Source organism: Galleria mellonella, unplaced genomic scaffold (assembly GCF_026898425.1).
Source record: "Galleria mellonella isolate WM207_F2 unplaced genomic scaffold, CSIRO_AGI_GalMel_v1 utg83, whole genome shotgun sequence".
NCBI lineage: Eukaryota > Metazoa > Arthropoda > Insecta > Lepidoptera > Pyralidae > Galleria > Galleria mellonella.
Window position 1 is genome coordinate 1,325,663 of NW_026442162.1, and position 24,518 is coordinate 1,350,180.

The window sequence follows — 24,518 nt, forward strand, 5'->3', positions numbered from 1 at the left end:
TTGTATTATGGAATTATGATGTATCAGTTTTAAACAGAGGTTATCTGAATTTCGAATAATATTTATTGGTTGTCATGCCAATTCCAGCAATTTTATAACGAAAATTTTAGGTTAAAAATAATTATTAGATAAAGTGCTCTGTTCTATTAATAGGTATAATATATTAGTTCCAACGCCATAACATTAAGGAAAAGTGGATAAAATATTTAAGATTTATAATAGCAATCCATTTATATATTTGATTTATAATATTTTTTTTTATTTATTTATTCTTTATTATACACAAAAATTACAACATATAATGTATACAAAATAAAAGTGTACAACAGGCGAGCTTAACTCTGTAAGTGTTCTCTTCCAGCAAACCATATTATATTTTTTTATCTCTATTTTATTGGTAAAATATCTCTATTATAAATATTTTTGTGTAGTAATGGAGCAGGATACGATGTTAATCTATTAGTTGGTGTAGGTGTTGTTATAGGTGTTCATAGGTTACGGTAACCACTTACCATCAGGTGGGCCGTATGCTTGTTTGCCACTTCAGTGGTATAAAAAAATCAATACAGTCTTTTCTAAAAATATCGCAAACAAATATTCTAATACTCAGTATACCTATATCTCACATTAGTGTTACTTACTACAGATTAGAAGGGTATCAGAATTTAAACGATATAATCCAGCAGGCACCTATCATCGGCCAACGGTGTATACAGTCCGTATTCCCGTTCGAGTAAACAATGGACGTAGTCACTTACAATTTGCGTGTGTTTACATAAATCCCGAATTACACGTGACGATAAATTTACTAGTCGCCACGTCATTCTGTCGACGTGAAAACTGGCAGAGTAGCGTTCCAAATCGACTGTTAAATAATGCATTTTCGTTAGCGATGACATCGCAGTGGAATCATTGGAAAGCAAATTAGGTAATTATTAAGATCGAAAGATATGTGTTTTCTATATTTGGATTTCCTAAAACAAATTGTATTTATATTCTTTTCATTCGAATGTCAGCAAATAAATGTTTAATGTTTCTGAAAAATATTTCTGCAAAAATTTCAAAACACCAAGATGATATGCATCGTGCATTATATATGTTATTGATCGCACAATAAACCCTTACAAGTTAGTGTTTCAAATTAAAACAACAGTTTAGTGCCTATAAATGCTATTGAACCGAGTTCTTTTATTTGCATTTGAAATAGGTCTACACGATTGTTAGAAAAATACAGACGTTTACACTAAGCGCAGTGAATATATTTAGGACACGATAGAAAAGATCACGCAATTTATTTAGAAATAAATGGTTGAGTTATAGTACATGTCTATTTTTAATACATCGTTCGTCATATTGTGAGAGTTGCCGTCATACTCCTAGTTCAATACTTTTCTCGAACGCAATCGATGAAGCATTAAAACATGTCTAGGCTCTGATGATACCTACATATAGAAAATATCTCATTTATATTCAATATTATTTTTAATAATACTTTTTTAACATTTATGAAGAAAAAAGTTTTGGAAACAGAACTAAACAAATTTCAAAAATTAACTTACTAACCTACTTAAATCTAATTAATTATCTTTTATCACGTCTTCATCTAGAAACAAAAATTCTAAAAACATAAGATCAATAGAAATATAAAAATATGAAAGACGGATATGATGGCCAGTTATATAAAAGGCGTATTGTGATGGCTAGTAATACGCCATAAGGTTTTGGTAATAATATCTGTATATGTTTAAAACTCCAGCAAGAGTCAACGATCATGATTATTAACACATCACGTCTTTCAAAAAATTGAAAGACGTGATGTTTTAATAATAATAGTCTAAAAAGACTAAATTTGATTTAAATAGGTTTATCAGTTTGGTCGTAAAAATAAAATATTAGAATTAAGAATACAGCACTTGGAAGTATGTATATTATTAGTGCGATTGAATTTTATTTATAATCAAATTTTATTTATAATCCAGTCATTATGACAAGAAATAGAACTGTAGTGTTACCAAAACAATTTTAATGTTATTATTATCAGATTAAAGGAGAGGTCAAGCCCTATACGTATTTAGGGATGTTTACGTTAAAAAAATTAAATGCCTTTGTGTTACAACGTAACTATAGATAAATATATTTATTTTATTTATCGAATTCTTCTAAAATAACTTATCAAACATTGGTATAAACAAAAGGAACTATATAAAAATTATTTTTAATCTGTACAAGATAGTCGTTGATAAATTTAGAAGATAAAATTAGAAGTTGAAATAAAGTGTAAACGATATACGAGAACATCAATTCACTGAAAGATTTCATCTTCTGGTGTCGTAATTGTTTCATTCGAAGCAAAACAACCCAAATTACTCGATATCTGCAAGTTAGTATTGAATATATTATATCATTTATTGGTGCCTATAATAAAAAAAGATGTACTTCGGTACATTTGTGCGTGTTCCATGAATTGTCACGTTTACCACGGTAGCGGATACAACATAATATCAGCATAATAGCTATTACATTTAGAATAATAACAGTAGAAAAATATGACCCCTGAAAATAAAATGTAATATCTGATTTATATGCTGTTTGTCTCCTTCTTAGATTATATAGATAGAGCATCGACTTTTAAAAAACCGGTCAACTATTTGTCAGCTAATTTTCAATTTACCTGACTCGTTTTTTTATCAGTGTTCTATATACTGACGCATACAATATATATTGACGTATTATTTAATAAATAAAATGAGTATTTACGCATTAAAAAGATGCAGAGTTTATAAGACAAAATAAATATAGAAGTATAATTATCGTACGTGAAAAATCACGCAAAATTGTATGAAAAAATTGATCCGTTTTTGTCAAAGCATTTTTGTGGAGACACTCTATCTATATAATGTAAGCACCACACTTATAAATCTTATTATTATAAGAGAAAAAAAAAAAATTAAGAGCAAAACTTGCATTTGATATTGACATAAATATATTTTTGAGGAAATAGATGTACGTTAATTGCAATTTTAACAAAAATAATAGAATGATAACCTCATTTATCTCTGTATACGAAAAATTATATGTAGAACCTCAACACATATTATAGTGTTCTTATACCACGTGATGTTACTATTTGGTCTACAAACAATACGTCATAGGAAGGTCAAAAAGTTATGTGTTCAAGATATGGGTCCACTGTCTCCAACAAATCATTGATTGTTGCCAATTTACTAAATTGGCATTTGACATTCCATATATTATAATTATATCTTATATATAAAATTCTCGTGTCACGGTGTTTGTTACCAAACTCCTCCAAAACGGCTTTACCGATTTTCATGAAATTTTGTGTGCATATTGGGTAGGTCTGAGAATCAGCCAACATCTATTTTTCATATCCGTCAATGATAAGGGTGATCCACCCCAAATTTTTTTTTTTAAATTTTTAAACCATTTTTTTTTATTTTTATTTTATTATAATTTAGCATTGAAAAATACATACAACTTTAAATTTTCATCGTTTTACAATCAACCCCTGTATTTTAATTGCGATTTTTATATTTCGCAATAAGTGGTAAAACAACGTTTATGGGGTCAGCTAGTTATTATATAATGTTATTATAAAACAAAATGGACCGATCGCTATTGTAGTTAACAATAAGTGTCACACAGTCACATCAATGGCTTGGTTTTCGTGCTAGGCTATCCTGTTTTATGGGGTATGGTCGTGTGGTCCCGGCATAGAAGAGGCCACCTCTTCCTGTCCTGTGGGTGTCGTAAGAGCTGACTAAGGGAAGGCGAGGGATTGGCAGCAGCGTCCCTCTTAAAACATGTTTAAAGCCTGATTGCGTTTGCTAATCCACCTGCCAAGCGTGGCAACCACTGGCAAAGCCTCCCAAGGGGGAGGCTTATGTTATATTTATATAAATAGATTTCTTTAGTTCGAAAGCTATAGCTAGTTAAAACCTGAGGATTGAACGGTGACGCAAATGGCACGCCATTTACGTTGCCGTACATGCCAGGGCATGCCATAGGTAGCATACTTAATTTATGACTGTGATTATGCTTCATTTTTATAGCCAATACTTTCATCAGGTAGGTACGTCATCCAACATATTTGCCAACCCCAGTGATGAATGATAAAGTTATATATTTATTATTTTTTTGCCAACAGATTTCATGGACCAAGATGACAATGCCGAACAAATATTACTTGAACATTGACGTCTCAAAATTCCCCGCAAACGTAACGAAAGGGGATCCCCGTCATCATATCTACCAACCAATAGACAAGCCCGCAGGTCTTATCTATGCGCAGCTACGGCGTAGACCTAAAAGTCATTTGTGACGTAACGTCTCATAGCGAATTCTATGAGGAAGTTATAGACTTAGGCTTATTCACAGAGGTACCTATAATTCTACGATAATTTTATGAAACAGTTTTGAATATTTGAAGAATTCTTTACGGTTACCTAAATTGTTTTATATCGTATTGTTGAATTCATTAGTAATGTAATATTTACGTAATAAATGTTTTTTAAAAGATTGTTTTAAATTGGGTTAAAGAAAACATTTGTATATTCTAAATACAGTCACACCAGGAGCATAAAAAAATATGAAAATTAAAAATGTGTACATGTTGTGATAGTTCAAAAATCCGAATAATTATTATAAAGATTATTTATATTGAGAATCATAGCAATAAAGTGTATGTAATTTAATTTTATGTAAATTAATTTAATTTTGTATACAGTCGTATCTGTTAATGAATATAGCATATGTATACTTTAATTTATAATTATTTGTAAGGAATATTTCAGTTATTTATGTGCTGTTTATTGTGGGAGAGCTACGCTGTAATAATATATGATATTGCAGGATGAATGGGCCGGCTCGACCGGAGAAGTACCATACTCTCACAGATAACCTACGCTAAGTGGCCGTACTTTTAGTGCGACCACATTCCGTATGGTGAGTGTGGGAGTCCGGAGGCCCATCCTATATCTATTCCTTTTCTAATCCTAAAATCCTTCCCTCAACCCTATCCCCCCATCTTTCAATACGACTATGGCAGTGGAATTTAGAAAAAGAAAAAATAACCTACCCCAGGGAGGTACCAGTAAACAGTAAAGATTTTTATCACCGTACAACCCGCTATAAGCTAAAGATTCATCCCAACCATCTGGACGGGTGGCGATCTCCCATCGTGCGTTTTATTAGGCTCTTCCACGCACAATCACTCTTTGGAATCAACTTCCAGCAACAGTATTTCCGATCCGATATGACATCATAACCTTCAAGAAAAGAGCATATTCCTTTTTAAAAGGCCAGCAGCACACCTACAATGCTTTTGGTGTTGTGGGTGATCATGAGCGGCGGTAGTCACTTACCATCAGGTGAGCCACATGCTCGTTTGCCCCCTGTGTTATAAAAAAATGTACAATTACGTATAATAATATGCGGTTACAGTTTATCACCGTCTTCCTTGTTTTGACGCTGTCAAAGAACTTAATTGGTTCTAATTCGTTTTCGAGGGTGAGATATAACTGTGTAATAACTTCCTAATTTTAAGAAATTAAAAAAAAAAAAGACAGGTATCATAGTCTGACGTCTGTCTATAAAATGGAGTGGTAATCCCGTCTGCGTTATCGATATAAGCAACCACGCCAATGAAGGACGGTAGGTGAGGATGAAAGCAGGTTAGTTGGCCCATCGCGACTAATTCAAAAAGATTCAACAATGATGGTTTCCAGGAACCGCGTGAAAGTCAACCTGACATGTTACTAGCAATGAGATTTTATCTAGCTATCCTCTTTACTAATAATCACTTCCCCTCCCCCTGAAACAGACTGACAGACAAACAGACAAAGTTGCTTTCTGTTTCAATGTTTATAGGTAATAGTTACAACTTTCCATTAGTAAAGTTGTCAGCTTTTATCAAGTTCCTTTCAATTTTGTAACATACTTATTTTCTAAGGGTTACATTTCAAACTAGTAAAAAATTTATTCTGTCGACTGTCAGGGCGTCCGCTTATTTTAATCCGTATCTACGTAATTCTAATCTAATACGTAATCTTGATCTTTTATATGCAATATTAATCTTTATACTATGTTATGAACTGTCTTGTATTGTCACTTATTTTAATAATTATTTTTTAATAGGAAAGTAAATTCCAATAGCAATAAGATTTTTTATTTACGATAACTATACAAATAATAAAAATTCTCAAATATCAAACAATATAATTGGTACAAAATTACAGTCCAGCTTACTTTCACTACATTTTATACGCTTTACATTCTTTTTAAATACTGATAGATAAAGCTATTTATCTACATACATGAGCACATTCTCAAATTTAAACAAATAAGATTATCGCATATGCGTTTAAATTATTCATTAATGAAAATTCAATAAAAAAAAAATCATTACAAACGCTTTGTGCCAATAATCTTGTCAGCTAACGCGTAGAGTTCTTCAACCGTCTGAAAAATAATTAATAATATGTGTTAAATATTTTAATACTTTTTAGGACAATGGGATTTAAATTGGAAAAAATAAACTTAGTATTAAAATGAAGTAAATTTACAATTAGTGAAGATATCTTGTAGAGTACACACGAATAAATAATGTCGAAGTAAGAAATACGATTTTTTGAAAAAATATTATGAAAAAAAGTTTTTAGTAAAAAATAATTACATCATCGAAAAGACCAGATCCAAATCTTAGTTTTTTCTATATATTTTTCTTCAATCGTGAGCAAGTTAAAGAGAGTGTGACCTTACGAGTAGATAAATGCATCGTCAAGATGCGCCATCGGACCTATGGAATTGCTCATGTATCATCATCATCATCATCACTACATAGTATTAAACAAATTCGCTGTCGCTGTTTGTCCGTCTATGTATGCTTAAATCTTTAAAACTACGCAACGGATTTTGAAGCGGTTTTTTAATTAAGAAGAAAGTTTATATGTATAATACATGGATAATACAGTAGAGAAATACTGATAAATTTAGAGGTTTCTAATGTGATGTCGTAAATAAACACATTTTTTTACGCTTACTTTGCAAACGTTGGCTAAATCAAAATCATGTACTACAATACTGTACACCTTAAAAAGGTCGACAAAAAACTCCGCGATGGTATATGTCTATCTCTTAAGGATAACCCACAATAACTATTTTTTATCCTCTACATTTTACGGAAAAAATGGCTTATTTACGAAGTGATTTTAAGCAATACAGCATTAATTTTTATCCATTAAAATTAAATACTTAAATACATTGTCCATTTAATAACAGCATATAATTTAAATGAATATTTCCGAAGATATTACAGATTTAAAATGCAGGAGCATAGCAGTGCGGCGGCACCGGCCCGGTCGGCGGAGCGTGCCTATATAATAGTGCGTCGAAGGCCGCGCTTCGCCCTATAGCGCATTATCATGTTTGTATTGTCTAATGACAAAAAAGCTGTAAACGTTGTTTATAAGGACACTCTGTAGTAGGTAGGTATATTTAGTACCAGCATTGCAACCTTGCGAAGCCGGGCCAGATCGGTAGTAATTATATTTAAGAAAACATTTCATTTCATATATTAAACCACAGAAAAGAATCGTTTTCAATACGATGAGATATTTCCTAGATACTTTATATTTTATATAGATTTTGCTCCGCGACAAACAGTTTTTTGTTCCGGAAAAAAAGGATAGCTTTAATTATTACAAAATTAAAATACTAATACATAATAATTAAACTCCGAATAAAATCGGTCTCAAAAAGAATTGTGAAAATCGGCTCGGAATTGGTGTAATCGCGTAACGCAGTAACAAAACATTATCATAAGTATATTTATAATATATAAAATGTTATTGTATGTAATGCCGTTATTTAAAGTGCAAAATTATCTACATATATAATAATTTTCTACATTAATTGTAATAAAAAGATGAATAATCGTTGTAGTCTTAGCGATATCAAAAATTTGGCAGCGATCTAAACATGATATATGAGGTGTAAAAGGCATAGGTCCATAGATCATTCAGAGCACGGCACGAGCATACATTTGTTTACAGAGGTCAGATAAAACTAGATATAATCCTGTATGAAGCGGTTTAACTGCGAGTAATGTTCGTGAAAATAAAAGTGTTATTGCATATTCAACTTTATTACTTTACTGTCAATTCAAGAATGAAAAATCAAGACAAATTCATCAATAATGGATGAGTTTTAAATCTGATACAGAATAATCTTTCTTGTATTTATTAAATGTATATGAACTTTAGTATAATTTAAAATCGTATGGGAATCTTATTTCGACTCACCGTAAGACTTTTAAGGGTTTTTACGTCATTTGTCTCGTATTTAAGAAGAGCGAATTGTTCATCTGTAAAACGAACTCCTTTTGCAATATCTTTTTGTTTTTGTTCTTCTAATTCCTCATTGCATTTAGTTAAAAGTTGTTCCGGAGTCAGTTGTTCGCTTTCATCTTCTGTCGCTTCATTTTCAGCTTCTTCATCCATAGACTAAAATTAATAAATCAATTAAAATATTCCAAATATTAACTATGTTCGCGACTGACAGATACGAACGTTTTATATTTATATTTTATCTATTTTAGAATACATATTTCATTTTTATTTTACACTAGTTATTTAATAGGGCTTTGCCCACGTGATTTATTTATATAAAATATTCTAGATGCTAAGTTAAGATTTAAGTTCCTCATGTATCAAATTTCATTCAAATCTGTTCAACAGTTTTTGCAAAGAGTAACAAATACCTTTTCAGCTATCAATTCTTAAAAATTTTCGCATATATAATGTTTATAAGGATTTGATAAAAAATACTTTTTATTTTAATTACTCGTACAATTAGGTATAATATATGATAGAATTAATATTTATTTTAGAGCCTAGTCATGGTATCGTAATTTGAAGTAGGTATAATCTAATTGATTTAATGTGTAAATAATTTTAAGTATTATTGTCAATATCATCATCGTAATGTCACTAAATTTAAAGTACACATATATTATTATATAGCATAAACAAATTTCAATTACCATATACTATTATATTTCACCAGTGGAGACTGAATAAAAGTCGTTTGCTTGAGCACCTCAGTCCCATTCGTGTTTTTACCGTGAAGCAGTCGTGCTTCCATGCCTGTGTTTCGGTTTCAAGGGTGAGATATGGCAGTGAATATACAGAGGAATAACACCTGAGTTCTCAGGTATGGCATTGCAGGGGGGGGGGGGGGTTATCATGGGCGAAACAGTATACTCTGTTATGTCCATTATACTGCTCATGTCTATAGGCGACAGTTATCACTTTTCATCAGGTGGGCCGTCAACTAGTTTTCCATTCTAAGTTGCATAAAAAAACCTCCAGAAGCAGTTTTTCGAAACCAATATGACATCATAACATTTAAGAAAAGATCATATTCTTTTTTAAAAAGCCGACAGCATAGTTGCGGCGATAGGCCTTCAGGTTAGCCCGTTAGCCCCCTGTGTTCCAAAAAAAGAAAATAACAGTTACAAAAAATATAATATTGATACCTGATCTGTTTTTTGTGACGCTTTCAACTTTCGATAGTATGCGTCAGCTCGTTTCTTGGATGCTTTGGCGACTTCACGGTTTACCATCCGCCAAAACACGAAGACGGGGTGGTGGTATAGTTCAGGCGGGCATTCCTGCAGAGGCGTTTTCCCAACTAGGATGAGACGTTTCAACCTTTCCATTTCATCTAGCTGTCGAGGAATGGATATTTATTTTTAATATTTATTTTATTAGGAGACTTTGTTGTTGTCTGCGTAGGCATCTCATACCCAGTTGTGTCTGCGCCGTGAAGTATATGTGTTTGTATAATTGTGTGTTTTTGTTTGAAGGGATATGGCCGAAAACTTTGTTTCATAAGCATAATATGCCTGTCCTTAAAAGGATATGGCAATATAGCTATATATTTCGAAGACATGCCCTAGTTCTCAGGAAAGGCAACGCATGAGGGCTATCATGAGTATGAGAGTATACCCTATGATGTCCATGGTACTGTCTATATTTTTAGACGACAGTTACCACTTCCTGTCAGGTAGGCTGTTAGAGTGTCTACCAGTCCAAGTTATTTAAAAAGAATAACGGAAAGTGCTATTTAGTCAAGATTATTTCGATCATTCGACTAACAAATTATTAAAATGAAAATGCTACTCGTACTTATTTATTATAATTACGATCATTAGTAATAATTAATGCTAATATTATAAATGTGTGAAATAGAGTCTGTTTGTTTGTTACATCTGAACAGCTTAACGACTGTACTGTGACTGACGAAAGTATAATGTACACATATATGTATATATATTGATATATATATATATATATATATATATATATATATATATATATATATATATATATATATATATATATATATATATATATATATATATATATATATATATATATATATATTAATATATTTCGACCATGTAGATGAAGTCGTAGATAAAAGCTATTTGTATTAAGCTATGTGGTTCTGACATAGAATAGGCCACCCCTTCCTATCCTGTGAATGTCGTATAAGTCGAATAAGGGAGGGCGAGAGATGGGTAGCAGCATTCCTCTTAAAACATCAAACAACAACGGTTGCCAATCTGCCTGCTTAAGATGTCTGGAGAATATTCAGCAGTGGACAGTTAACGACTAAAATTGTAATAATAAAAATGTTTGCTCATTATTTTTTGTTAGGTAATTTAATGCTGGACACATAATTATAATAAACATATTGTTAAACTAAACGATGACATAATAATATGTACAAAGTCCATATTATTGCTAATTATGAAAAGGATATTAATAACTTAAAGAACAAAGTTCCATCTTTGTGTATTTGATTTGCTTTGTCTCTGACTTCGTTTGTGTGTAACGCCTTAAAGACCTGCGCAGACGATGTACAATATATGTATGTATGATTTTGTGTAGTACTTGCATAAGCACAGCAAATGCCATTTGCTTTGTAACATGCAATTTTAGTGGTTTTATTATGACTAATTGTAAATATTATAGCTCTCTAGTCATATTTGGTTTTTAGATTTCAGTTACATATATTTTAGAATTGTTTTTAGATTTCCTATTTGCGGAATACTTACAACTCTGGCGGATATTCTTTTGTTGAGGTTCTCCTCATTGACCGCCCGGATCCTCTCCTCCAAATCGGTCATGTAGCTCTTGTCCGTGAGCCGCACCAAGTTGGATCCCATGTGCTTCTCGAGGCGGGCCCGGACATGCGGGTGCGCGAAGCTGCCCAGAAAGATACCAATGAGCTAAACTATCCAGTTTTATATTATAGGTATAGATAGGTATTTTAAGCGAGAAAGTGTATAAAAAGATTGATCTTAAAAGTATTTTTAGACTTTATTAAACAACAAAACTTTATAGAACTTTATAAAACCAAAGCAGCCAGAACTTAATCAAAGTATAATATGTATTTTATATGCTATCTTTGGTTTACATTAAAATAGAAAATCTTATCATTATTTTCGGAATCAATATGCAACAAAAATCTAGACGTAACAAGACATGTATGTAAAGGATAGATACTAAATTATCACGTGGTTTTCTCTAGGACTTGATTGGAAGATTATCCATACAGTTAAACTATTATGTAATTTATTTCGTTAAAATTTAAATATAATTGGCCTATTTTGTCTATTGGGCAAGCAAATTTTGCTGTGGGCATGCAATGAATTTTATTTTAATTTAAAACATTTTTCAACTAAATTATCTTGTAATATAAATTACTTTTAATAAGTGTAATACATTTTATACTTTCCGCTATTTGTTTGCTTTTTTATACAAATTTTTGTATATATCGTAAAATTTGTTATGCTACTTAAAGGTAAATATCGTAATAATTATTACTTAAGTTATCCTCAAAACTAGAATTTTGAAGATTAAGAAAATTCGGCAAAATCCAGCAGATGTAAAATTAGGTACTCACCGCCGCCGCGCTGTCCCTATAAATTTTTTCTCTTCGCTCGTTTTGATAATAATCACCGTCCTCTGACCGAGACGCGTCCACCCGTATGGGTGTCGTAAAGTTTTAGTAGTTTTGACGCTAGATACCCCCATGTTAGAGGTGGATTTTATTGTGGGGTATACGACTGGCACGGTATGGCACGACCCTCACCTACACCACATGTATCCATTTTCGTATAAAGTGATGTTCATATATGAAGATAAATATAAATATTTAAAATTAATTTTGCATGAAAATATAAAAAAATGTTACATGATAAAATCAATGCGATGATCAACATAGATTAACACTTTTGCTTATCTTTTTTTTTATGTGAATAATATTTATTTCCATAGATCTTACCTTTTAATGCATATTCTAGACTAGTTAAAGATCGTAGGCATCCGCATAGGATTTCATGTAAAATTATGTTTCTAGATTCAGTAGTTGTTGTCATGAATTAATAGATCAGTCAGTATACTTTTCATTATATATTTACGTGTTTTAATGAGACATTAAATATTATTTAAAGCATTGTCGATAGAACGGAATATTAGAGATATTCGTTATAATTTTGTGGTAATTAAATAAAGGACCTCATTGTGTGGTTACAGATAGTAACATGATCGCTTAGTAATAATTAACCTCTGACTTAGATAATTTATTAGGAATTTTTATCATAAATTCAAAATATAGATTTTTTAATAAGTTTACTGATGTAATCTGTTGGAGGAAACAATAAAGAATATTTATCCACAGAAGAATAAAAAATACAAAAGCAATTTAACTATTTATAACCACTTTCATTAATTTCATTTAATTATTTATACTTTATAATAACTTCTAGTAGAAAGTTGAAATGTAAAAGCGGGTAGCTTAACATTTTTTTTTTGACTAGTTGATATAAATTAAAAGTAGTATGGACATACAGAATCGATATTATTATATAAATACTCAACTCAACTCATAAGTACTCAACTTGGAAATATAACTTTTTTTTCAACTTATAATGGAAAAGAAGCTGTCAGCTCACCTGATGGAAAGTGGTGACTGTCACCTATTCCAATAAGGCTGAATGAACAATATCTATTATTATTCCAAATTTCACATTGATAGCATCAGCAGTTGTTGAGATAGGACGCTGCGACAGACGCACGGACGGATGAAGTCGCTATGTGGGTTACTTTGTACCATTTCAGTACAGAAGATTAAAAAGACTCTGCTGAACCATACATTGTCTCAGTCATTCAGGTTGAAACGCAACAACGCATACTGTTGTAACTTTATAATATTTTGTAAACTAATTCAGAAAATATTATAGCACAATAAGGAATACTTGTATATAGGTAATTTATTAAGTTACATGTGTATTTTGTTTTGAATATATGTTTTTATTTATGGTAAATGGCCACTGTAGCCTATGGACGCCTGCAACACTAGGGGTGTCACGTGCGCGTTACCGACCCTGAAATGTATGTAGAAATAAAATGTCCTAAGAATCTTAATAGGTACTTAGTGTGCGCAGTATATTATGGATTATTATACATGAGGCAAATATGCAGTAAAGTACTGTTTGTAAGCAATAAAATATGATGACAGTGTATATGTTCAAGTGTAGAAGGTACTTTAAACTGACGTGACTAAGGTTGTACGTCGGTTACTGTCATGTATGGATTCAGAGTATTTATTAAACGTCATTGTTGTGGGGTGCATTATTTCTTGTTTTGATAGATCGATTAACGAAAAGAATCTGTACATATACGATTTAGAATAGTAATATTATGAAAATTAATCATGTTTCGATAGTGGGTTCCACCCTTTTGTGACGCCGCTATACAATCGCTGGGAGGGGTGATAATGGGTAAACTATTGCTAGATATGATAAAAAATAGACAGGACAATATTTATGTCAGTTTGTAACATACTGCAAAATATTTTAACGTCTTACCAATATCATAAATAATATAATAATATCTACTGTGAAGTTAAGTTAATAACCATGTATCATAACCCTATATAATATATATATATATATATATATATATATATATATATATATATATATATATATATATATATATATATATATATATATATATATATATATATATATATATATATATAAGTATTTATTTTTATATATTGTAGTAGTATTATATTCGATTGTTTTAATTTATTACACAATACACCCATCAAGGAATTAAAATCAGTAATATATTTATTGTACTTATAAGATTACCTTATGGCTAAAATAAATATTGAATAAATACTTATATAAATCTAATGCAACTTATTAGTTATAATATAATATATTTAATGTACAGGAATTCTACTAGATACCTAGATCTCGTTGCTATGCAACAAACATGTTGTCTTGTGGATGTTGTTTGAGCGGTTTGATATTCAACATGGTTGGATTTATAATCTAAGCAAATAAATATTGATATAAGATAGGTGCTTTTATATATACATATAATAGAAGTGTACTTATTCCACTCTCACATAATTGTTTGTTGAAGTAAATTGAAAGTAAAGGATTTTTTATTTACAATGAAAGTGATATATGGACGATAGTTTGAAAGAGCTTTAATAGCTCTTAGCCCATAGCCTTGGTAACCTATCCATAATGTTTTTTTTTGTTTTTCTGTTTAGTAGGCTGGACTGGATTAGTTTTCTTCTATTCAAATTATCTAATATTTGGCTGTATTTTGTAAAACGTATTTTAAATGAGCACAAAACAGTATTTTATAATTTGTATTTTAATTAAAGCCAAGCATGTATTTTGCCCAGTTATTTACTGAGAAAAAACAATACTGCACTGAGAAAAAAACAACAAATTATGAACAAAACTGTGTGAAAAGTTATGATGACATCCGAACCGCAAATTTTGATATTTTTTAGAATGTACAATTTTCTAATACTAGTTTTATCGCAATGAAGGATCTTGTATTTTTTTTACCAACTTTCTTTACTCCATCCTAACATTTTCTCTTAATTCTCTCTTCTTTATCGTAGGTAACGTATACCACTAACAAATAAATTCCCATGGAGGGTTGACAGACAGACAGACGTCTGGTCGTAAAACCAAAAGCCAAAACCTTGAATAATATAAATAAAAACATGTTACGCCGACCCCAAATAATTGGGATAAGGGTAGAAACATGATTATAATAGGAATACAAACAAGGTGACAGTGATCAACACCGTGGTAATCATAAAATACACTGTATATGATTTCTTTTTAAACGATTTCCAATAGATAAAGAGGTTTATTAGCGTGATAGTTCGTGATTATTTATTTTGCGACCATTCAAGTTGCAGTTTCTCTTTTCGGTACACAAATACACTTGATATAGAAAAATTAATAAAATGTTTAGTGTTTTCTGGTAGATTTTGGTTTGCAACGAGCGGTAGAAATATTTTTAAAATAGGAATTTCATATTTCAATAAAAATTCTGTAATTGAAAAATTTCAAAGCCACAATGTATGTGAACTCGCTTGTTTTATAATTTAAAAGTATTTCTAAAAAAATTGTGGGAAATAAAATTTATTAGAATCATGCGAGTCTGCGTTTTAAATTCTAATACTTCGATTGGAATGTGTTTACGAAGCAAGTTGCCTTCTTTTCAAGCGACTTCAAAAAGAAGGAGATTCTCAATTCAGTTGTATTTTTTTTGTTTGTTACTTCATAACTCCGTCAGCTGTAAACTGAATTGGAAAATTATTTTTTATCTGAAAAGATAAATTAACAGATTAGTCCCATAGAAACTTTATCAAAATCGGTTAAGTAGCTTAGTTTTTAAATCTAAAACTGGTTTTGCCACAAAAGAAGTTTCTTTTTAGTGGAACACAATCTTTAATTATTTTATTTATGTGACACAAAATGTATTCCGTTGATATAAAATTGATAATAAATAACATTTTTATTATTTCATTATTTCATTTTAAAAGTAGGCAATTATATTATTATTTATCAGTTTTAAACAGAGGTTATCAGAATTCCGAATAATATTCGTTGGTGGTCATGCCACTTCCTGCAATTTTATGATGAAAACTACAGTAAATATTTAGGTTAAAAATAATCATTAGATAAAGTGCTCTGTTCTATTAATAAGTATAATATATTAGTTCCAACGCCATAACATTAAGGAAAAGTGAATAAAATATTTAAGATTTATAATAGCAATCCATTTATATATTTGATTTATATTATATTTTTTATCTCTGTTTTATTGTTAAAATATCTCTATTATAAATATTTTTGTGTAGTAATGGAGCAGGATACGATGTTAATCTATTACTGGTATGTATTATAAAACTGACCTTACATATCGAATCTTTGTTCTTATTGATATCAGAAATGTTACAGTGAGTTAGTTTTTTATGGCTTGGCATGTTAATGATACCAGTCATCATGAAGTTTGTATATATATGTATTTAGAATGGAAAAGGGTATTGACTATCTTGTATCCCTCTTAATCAATATAGTCTTTTCTAAAAATGTCACAAACAAATATTCTAATACTTAGTATACCTATATCTCACATTAGTGTTACTTACTACAGATTAGAAGGGTATCAGAATTTAAACGATATAATCCAGCAGGCACCTATCAACGGCCAACGGTGTATACAATCCGTATTCCCATTCGAGTAAACAATGGACGTAGTCACTTACAATTTGCGTGTGTTTACATAAATCCCGAATTACACGTAACGATAAATTTACTAGTCGCCACGTCATTCTGTCGACGTGAAAACTGGTAGAGTAGCGTCCCAAATCGACTGTCAAATAATGTATTTTCGTTAGCGATGACATCGCAGTGGAATCATGGGAAAGCAATGCTGTGCATTTAGGTAATTATTAAGAACGAAAGACATGTGTTTTCTATATTTGGATTTCCTAAAATAAATTGTATTTTTATTCTTTTTATTCGAATGTCAGCGAATAAATGTTTAATGTTTCTGAAAAATATTTCTGCAAAAATTTCAAAACACCAAGATGATATGCATCGTGCATTACATATGTTATTAATCGCGCAAGTTAGTGTTTACCTTACAAGTTAGTGTTTCAAAATAAAACAACAGTTTAGTGTCTATAAAAGCTATTGTACCGAGTTCTTTTATTCGCATTTGAAATAGGTCTACACGATTGTTAGAAAAAATACAGACGTTTACACTAAGCGCAGTGAATATATTTAGGACACGATAAAAAAGATCACGCAATTTATTTAGAAATAAATGGTCGAGTTATAGTAGATGTCTATTTTTAATACAACGTTCGTCATATTATGAGAGTTGCCGTCATACTCTTAGTTCAATACTTTTCTCGAACGCAATCGATGAAGCAATAAAACATGTCTAGGCCTTGATACATATTGAAAATATCTCATTTATACTCAATATTATTTATAATATTACTTTTTTAAACATTTATGAATAAAAAGTTTTGAAAACAGAACTAAACAAAATACGTAAAATTAACTTCCTAACCTGCTTTATTTTTCCGTAGGTGCATTAGCTTGATTAGTCAAAGGCTGTATTATCACTCTGTTATTAGGATAAGTACTTATAAATATCTTCTATATTTGTTAATTAAGTATATAGGCAATAAAATTAGGTTAAATTTCAGGGTAGTTTTTGACTCATACTTTGGAAAAACAAAAATAATAATAAATTATCTTTATATATGTATACACAGGTGTATGTACTTATACGAATACAAAAACATGTAATTAAAAAGATTAATGAATGAATGATAACTTTTTATTGTTTATTTTAAAGAATGATACAGATTATAAAGATTAACAATACCTCGTTTTCCAGTCCATAAAATTGAGTAATATTCTTCAAGGAATATTAAATAAAATCAAAATATGGCTTGAATTTACTGGGTACAGAGGAAGAACTCATGTCCTCAGGAATGGCAACGCATGGGGGGTATCATGGGCGAAACAGTATACTATGTTATGTCCATGGTACTGCTCATGTCTATAAGCGACGGTTACCACTTTCCATCAGGTGGGCCGTCAGCTTGTTTGCCATTCTAAGTTGTATAAAAAAAATCCATGGCTAAAATCAAAATCTACTTGGACTTGAATTATTATTAAGCCCAAGTAGATTATGAAAATGAATGAGCATTGTGTATTGTAAAAAAAAAATATTATTATGAACGGAAATGCTGAAAACGCAAGTATTTTATAAGAACACATACAAAATAAGGAAAATTGGTAAATAAGCTGTAGCAGCTGTTTGTTTTTGTCTTTTGAGTACACAAGATATTGTTTGACGTTATTCAATTCAAAGAATTACAATTTAAATATAGAACATGTATCCACATGTGAATGATGCAAAATACTCGAAGATACAATAACATCAAACATTCTGATTCTGAACTAGAATAAATGTTTGTCTAGATAACGTAAACTTGTCAGAGAAATGGATGGAATTTTGACGTTAATTTATGTTTTCAGTAAGCTTGAAGGTACGGTAAAGGTACGAATGAAGAGTTTGATTTTTACATACAAGACAATTATTAATGAAGCAAGCATATATTTATACTACTGGGAATAACAACTAAAGTGACTATCTAATGAATAGTGGTATCAATTCTAAAATCTAAATCATACAAAAAATTAAATACCAATACTAATACAGTGCGTCAAGCAAGTCAAATTAGTTATAGGAAGTTCTATTTTTTGTCATTTTACGGAAGAAATATGGATATATTTTTTTGTGAAAAATATTCAGTTAGAAGAAACATTTTTAATTTATCTTAGAGACATGAACATCATAGAATACGCAGATTTTGATAATGGTGAAACGCTTCCGTACACTGTAATATTTCACTTTTTAAAATCGTACTCCTGTAATTATGTGAAAATTGTTATATCTAGTGGCTCTTTCAAATGATTAAGATAACAATCATACCTATTATAATAATTTAGGGTATAGTCTATAATATAGTAAATTTTGTGTAATAGTAAAAATATAGTAATTTGAGTGATAAGCGTCGATATCTCTTTATAGACCATCATATTTATAATCATAATAAAGTAATTTTATATCCCGTTAATCTCCTATTATCAACAGGGTATTAAAATAATTTAAGATTTTTTAATTTGATAGACAAAATAGTTTTCGTCTATAAATGGAGTATATAAATAAACATAATTTCATTATTTGTTCGACTAAATCATTTGCATGATATTAAAATTAATCCAGGCAATTTATATAAAAGAAAATAATAAAGCATAACAGTGCATTAAGTAAGAGAACTACAGTCAAAACAAAAATTTAACGTAGACATTAAGACCTTGAATACATTAAGACTTGTAAGACACAGTGTAATATGTCATTCACCTGAGAGCAGACGCTCTCCTCTTGGGTAATTCGAGGTCTGTGTAATCTTCGGCATCGCCCGCAGACCGCCGCCGGCCCCTGTCCGCCAATAATTCTATAGTGGTCCAAAACGACCCGTCCGAAGAAGTCGACGGTGTTCGCAACATGATGCACTTCTTATAGGTGCATGTTGTTCCACCCGCGGCCAAAGGTGCAATGACTGCTGCCACCATTATCGTCGCGAAGACCCACCCGCGGCTCGTCCTCACCCCATACGCTCTCACGCGAACATTAATTTACCCCGACACCTTTCATTGTTCATTTCCCGCGTATTCGCTGCATCATACCGATACTGTAGACACTTGATATGCTATCATCGTTCCTATAATTGAAGATAATTGCCTGGTACGTTCGTTTTCAGTCCATTATGCTGTCAATAACTTTTGAACGTTTTGATGAACACGGAAGTTTAAACAGTTTGAAAGAGACAATAGCACATTCAGGTTCACCTTTTAATTTCTGGTGAGATATAGTTACACCACTCTCCTTAATATATGTGTATTGTAATTTACCTTCTTGTTTTAGTTTAATTAAATGACGTGAGATTTTCATTCAACCTTATAAATTATGTTTGATGAGAATTTGCCAGACTCCTCTCCATAAATTAAACTCCAGTAAATTAATACCTCCTTTATATTAAAGCTGCGTATTTCCCGTGGATTTATTTGTGTGAATTAGTATATAAATTATCTTACGTGTTAAGATATAATATACCCGTGTACCAAATTTCTTTCAAATCCATTATGTCACTAAAACATGGCTGAATAACAAATATTTAAACATAAACCTTTACGAACTATCACATTTATAATGCTACCGTTATCTTGTAGTTTTTTTTTTTTTTTTTTTTATTTTTTGTCGGCGTGCATTAGTAGTTTCTTATGCTTTTAGTTAGGATATAACCTGTACATGTATCAAATTTCATTCAAATCTATTTAGTAGTTTATGCGTGAAAGAGAAACATCAATTCATCCAAATATCCTTACAAAGTTTAGTACTTATAATATGAATAATAGTAGGACTAGCTATATTCTACGGCTTTTTTCTGCGCAAACTATTATATAGTGTTATATATTTAAAGTTAGGATATAACTTATCCATGTATCCAATTTCATTCAAATCCGTTTAGTAGTTTATTCGTGAAAGAGTAACAAACGTCTATTCATCCAAATATCCTCAGAAACTTTCGCATTTATAATAATAGTAGAACTAGATGTATCCTACGCCTATATTCTGCGTGAATCACTATATCATCATATCTGCCTTTAACTATCTGCTGCTGAAAATAAGCCTCTCCCTTAGGGGGTTTTACCAGTAGTTGCCATGCTTGTCAGGCGGATTGGTAACCTCAGTTAGGCTTTAGAGACGTTCTAAGGGGGACGCTGCTGTCCATCCTTCGCCCTCCCTTAGTTGCCTTTTACGACACCCACGAAATAGGAGGGTGGCTTAGTCTATGCCGGGATCACACGGCTGTATGTTCTAAATTTTATTCAAATCTGTTCAGTAGGTTTATGTGTGAAATGTTATATACATCCATTCATATATACTCACAAACTTTCGCATTTATATTATTAGTAGGATATTGGTAATATTCGTATTTAAATATGCATTGTTGGAACGTGCATGATTCGAGGTAACATTTGACATATCAAGTTTAGTCCAACAGGTTCAACCATTTCCTCCAGCGGCGTCCGGGTGACCCGGATGGCTCCAACGTCGCCGGTCGCGACCGGGTCATTTGGATGCCTCCAGTAGCCTTCAAATTCACAGAAACAATTATATGTATAGGTACCATTTTTGTTTCGTCGACCCCATTTAACAATAAACCTTCATAGTTGCTACATTTGGGTCAAGGTATTGAAAGTTCCGTAATACATTTAATCTTACTAATAAATATTATACGTAAATGTGAAAGTTTGTAAAGATGTCTGGATTTTTATATATATAAATATTTTTTACTCAATCACGTTCAAACAGCTGGAGAGATTTGAATAAAATTTGCTACTCAGGTTTTGAATTAATTAGTTTTTTTTTTAGTAAAAATTTTGAGTTTCTGGCGTCTCGAATTCACGCACGTACGCACCTGCGTGGAACTTTGTAATGAGTACGGTAGTAAGGAGAGGTCAAGCCTTATACGTATTAAGGGACGTTTAGGTTAAAAAAAATTAGTGCGTTTGAATTTCAATGTACCTGACTATGGAGATTTTTTTAAATTTTATTTATTGAATTCTTTCAGTCCGGAAAGGGTCTCAGATATGCCAATTGCATCACGGAAGGTCTAGATTGTGGTACTAACATTATTATCATGTACAGATTTTGCGAATTATAAGTTATTAAATATATGAGCGTTATATACAATATATGTACCGTCTTATGAACTAATAAACAAAAGAGCCACAGCAGGCTCATAGGTTGTTTGTGAATAATCAATGCTTAGTTTAGAAAATTAGTTTATTCCGCTACATAAAGATATTTTATTTCTGTTGTTATAGATTTACTAAATCAAAAGTTAGTGAAGGTTGATCAACAGACTGACAGTCCTATCCACCCTTTCAGAAAAAAATATTACTATTTACTCCAGTAGGCGAAACGTCTAGGTATAAATATTGTATAAATAAAGTCTTAAGAAAATATCAGTTTCGCAACAATCATTTCAACCTCAAAACGTAGTTCGAAATATAAACAATTGACTGTTATTTATAACCACAGATATAGAATAAAATACTAAGTTTGTAACTTACGCGTATTGAATGATCTTAGCCTGCCACCATCGGGGTAAATTGGGCAGTTGGAACCGTTTCATTTTCTTACGACCCATCTCCCCTTCGGCCACCTCATCTTCACCTTCCACCTTACAAAATATAATATACCAAGATGTTGCTATTTGTTGTATTTAAAACACATTCAAGGAATTTATTGTTATTAAAAGGAAAAATAGGTAGAAAAAAATAATAAGTTTTACTATTTAAACTACAGCAGCTAAAGATACTTGGCACTTTCTAATAATTTTTAAAAATAGTATGTTGTATTTTTTCATTTACATTTCAGCCATTAACTGTCTACTGCTGAACATAAGTTTTTCCAGTAGTTGTCATGCTTGTCAGGCGGGTTAGCAATCGCAGTTAGGCTTTTAGCGATGTTTTAAGAGGGACGCTGCTGTCCATTCTTCTGCCGTTAAGTTTCCTTAGTCGCTTCTTTCGACACCCACGGGAAAGTTAGCCTATTCTATGCCAGGATCATACGGGAGAGAAGAAGTTGTAATTATACGAATGCAATTAATTAATTATCACAATGTGTGAACAAATACTACCATCACGAGGTAATACGAGTAGACAGTTACTTGAATATAATATTTAGAATTCTGGGAGACATTAATTCAATAATACTCCTATATTGTTTGATGTCAAGATGTTTACTATTGTAAAAGTTAATTAGTGAACGATTCCTCGTTCACTAATTGTGACAATAATCGATATAGACCAGAGTTCGATTCTATGCTGTCCCGTAATATTGCTATACGAATTAATTATCAGAATTCAGCCAGGTAATTGATAGATACTCTTTATTGTTCCTTTTAAAAGATTAACAAACAATTACAAGAAAAGTTTATACTGAGAAAAGAATAAACTATGACTTTTTGGCTTGAAACTATAGTATTTTACAGTTCCATGAAGCTATTAATATCTAAAAAGATATATCTTACATGTATCTTGACCCTTTTGTCTTTATCATTAGCCTGGTTATCACCATGTTTACTGTCTGCCATTTTTCACTTTTCGATTTGAAATAACACACTTGAAATTTTGCTTTTTTAATGTACAGAAAGAATTATTAACGAATTTTACATTGATATTGTTTTTAGGAAAATTTTCTCATACATGCAATTTTAAACAAATAGGTACCTAATTCAAGTAAATAATAAAGATGCCATCTTGATGATTTTTTTAATGTGTGTGACGTTACGTCAATCGGTTTCTTTTTTAAATAAATAAATACTGGCCTTAAAATGTTTTTGAAATAGGCCGATTTTTACAGTATATGAGTAGTAGTGTGTATTGCATCTCCATTTATTATTTAAACGCCTAATTTATTTTAGCTGCAAATAAGAGTTAACTCATTAGATAGTTGTCATTAAAGTTTTGAGAAAGCTTTGATGTAGGTATGTTATTTCAGACTTTTTCAAAATAGGAATTGGTCTACGGACATCGTTATTCTAATCTTCAAATAACGTAAATTTTATAATTATGTCTTTTTATGAAAGGACAATTTATATACCTATTAGTTTTTACCCCGACTTTGATGGCGTGATGGAGATATGTTTTCTGATCGGGATAAAATGTAGCGTATGTCCTTGTCCAAACATTTGAAGTTATAATATTAGTAATGCCAGGTGATCTATTTCTATAGTAAAGTCAGATATTAAAACAATTTGAATTCATTATTATGTTATATGCGTTCACTTACCAGGTCACTCAGAAAGTATTACGAGAAAAAGTTTTTATGTATGTGAGACTGGCCAGTTATAATTTATTTAAAAATATGATTACTTATAAGTAAAAATAGGTAAGTTCTAAATTCAAAACTTCCCTCCACATTTTTTGCAAGCTAATTAAAAATACCGTGTCTCATTGAAAAATGGATTTGCGTCGAGAACATTTTCGCCCCATGATTTTTTATGATTTTAAGTGTGCATTTACGGGTGCGCAGGATAGTTTCACGCTGGGCGCCGCACAATCCCACCAATGTTCAGAAACAGGCAAGGGTGGAATGGTATTATGACATGTTAGATAAATTTGAAACAGGCTCGTCTCGGCGTGTTTATGACATCGTTACAGGTGATGAATCCTGGATTTATCAATACGATCCAGAAACAAAGCGCCAGCCGACGGTTTGGGTGTTTCGAAACAAATCAACGCCTACTAAAATAAAGCGACCTAGACCTGACTGGCTACTTTGTGTTAATTCCTTTACGAAAACAAAGGAGCATTAATGCCGAATACTACCAAATGCTTGGCAGGCACAGGGCTCCGCTGGCTACTGCTCCACCACGATATTGCGCCCGCTCATATCGCAATCAAAACGAGGGACTTCCTAGACAGCACACCG

At 31.3% G+C, this 24,518-nt stretch overlaps 1 protein-coding gene across 3 annotated transcripts; it reads right to left on the reverse strand.

Annotated features, from left to right (window-relative positions):
* Positions 1–6,220: 6,220 nt before the first annotated feature.
* Positions 6,221–23,370, reverse strand: LOC128202263 (uncharacterized). Of its 3 annotated transcripts, XM_052901900.1 has the most exons (6): positions 23,116–23,370; positions 22,154–22,263; positions 11,144–11,294; positions 9,557–9,748; positions 8,322–8,522; positions 6,222–6,480 (listed from the first exon to the last, which is right to left on the reverse strand). In XM_052901900.1, exons 1-6 carry the CDS (start codon positions 23,176–23,178, stop codon positions 6,424–6,426), a joined length of 774 nt encoding a protein of 257 aa, XP_052757860.1. In that variant the 5' UTR covers positions 23,179–23,370; the 3' UTR covers positions 6,222–6,423. The 3 variants fall into 3 exon arrangements, with proteins under 3 accessions (XP_052757861.1, XP_052757860.1, XP_052757859.1); XM_052901901.1 differs by lacking the exons at positions 22,154–22,263; positions 23,116–23,370 and adding an exon at positions 11,995–12,145 and having other exon boundaries at positions 6,221–6,480; XM_052901899.1 differs by lacking the exons at positions 22,154–22,263; positions 23,116–23,370 and adding an exon at positions 19,374–19,611.
* Positions 23,371–24,518: the final 1,148 nt, after the last annotated feature.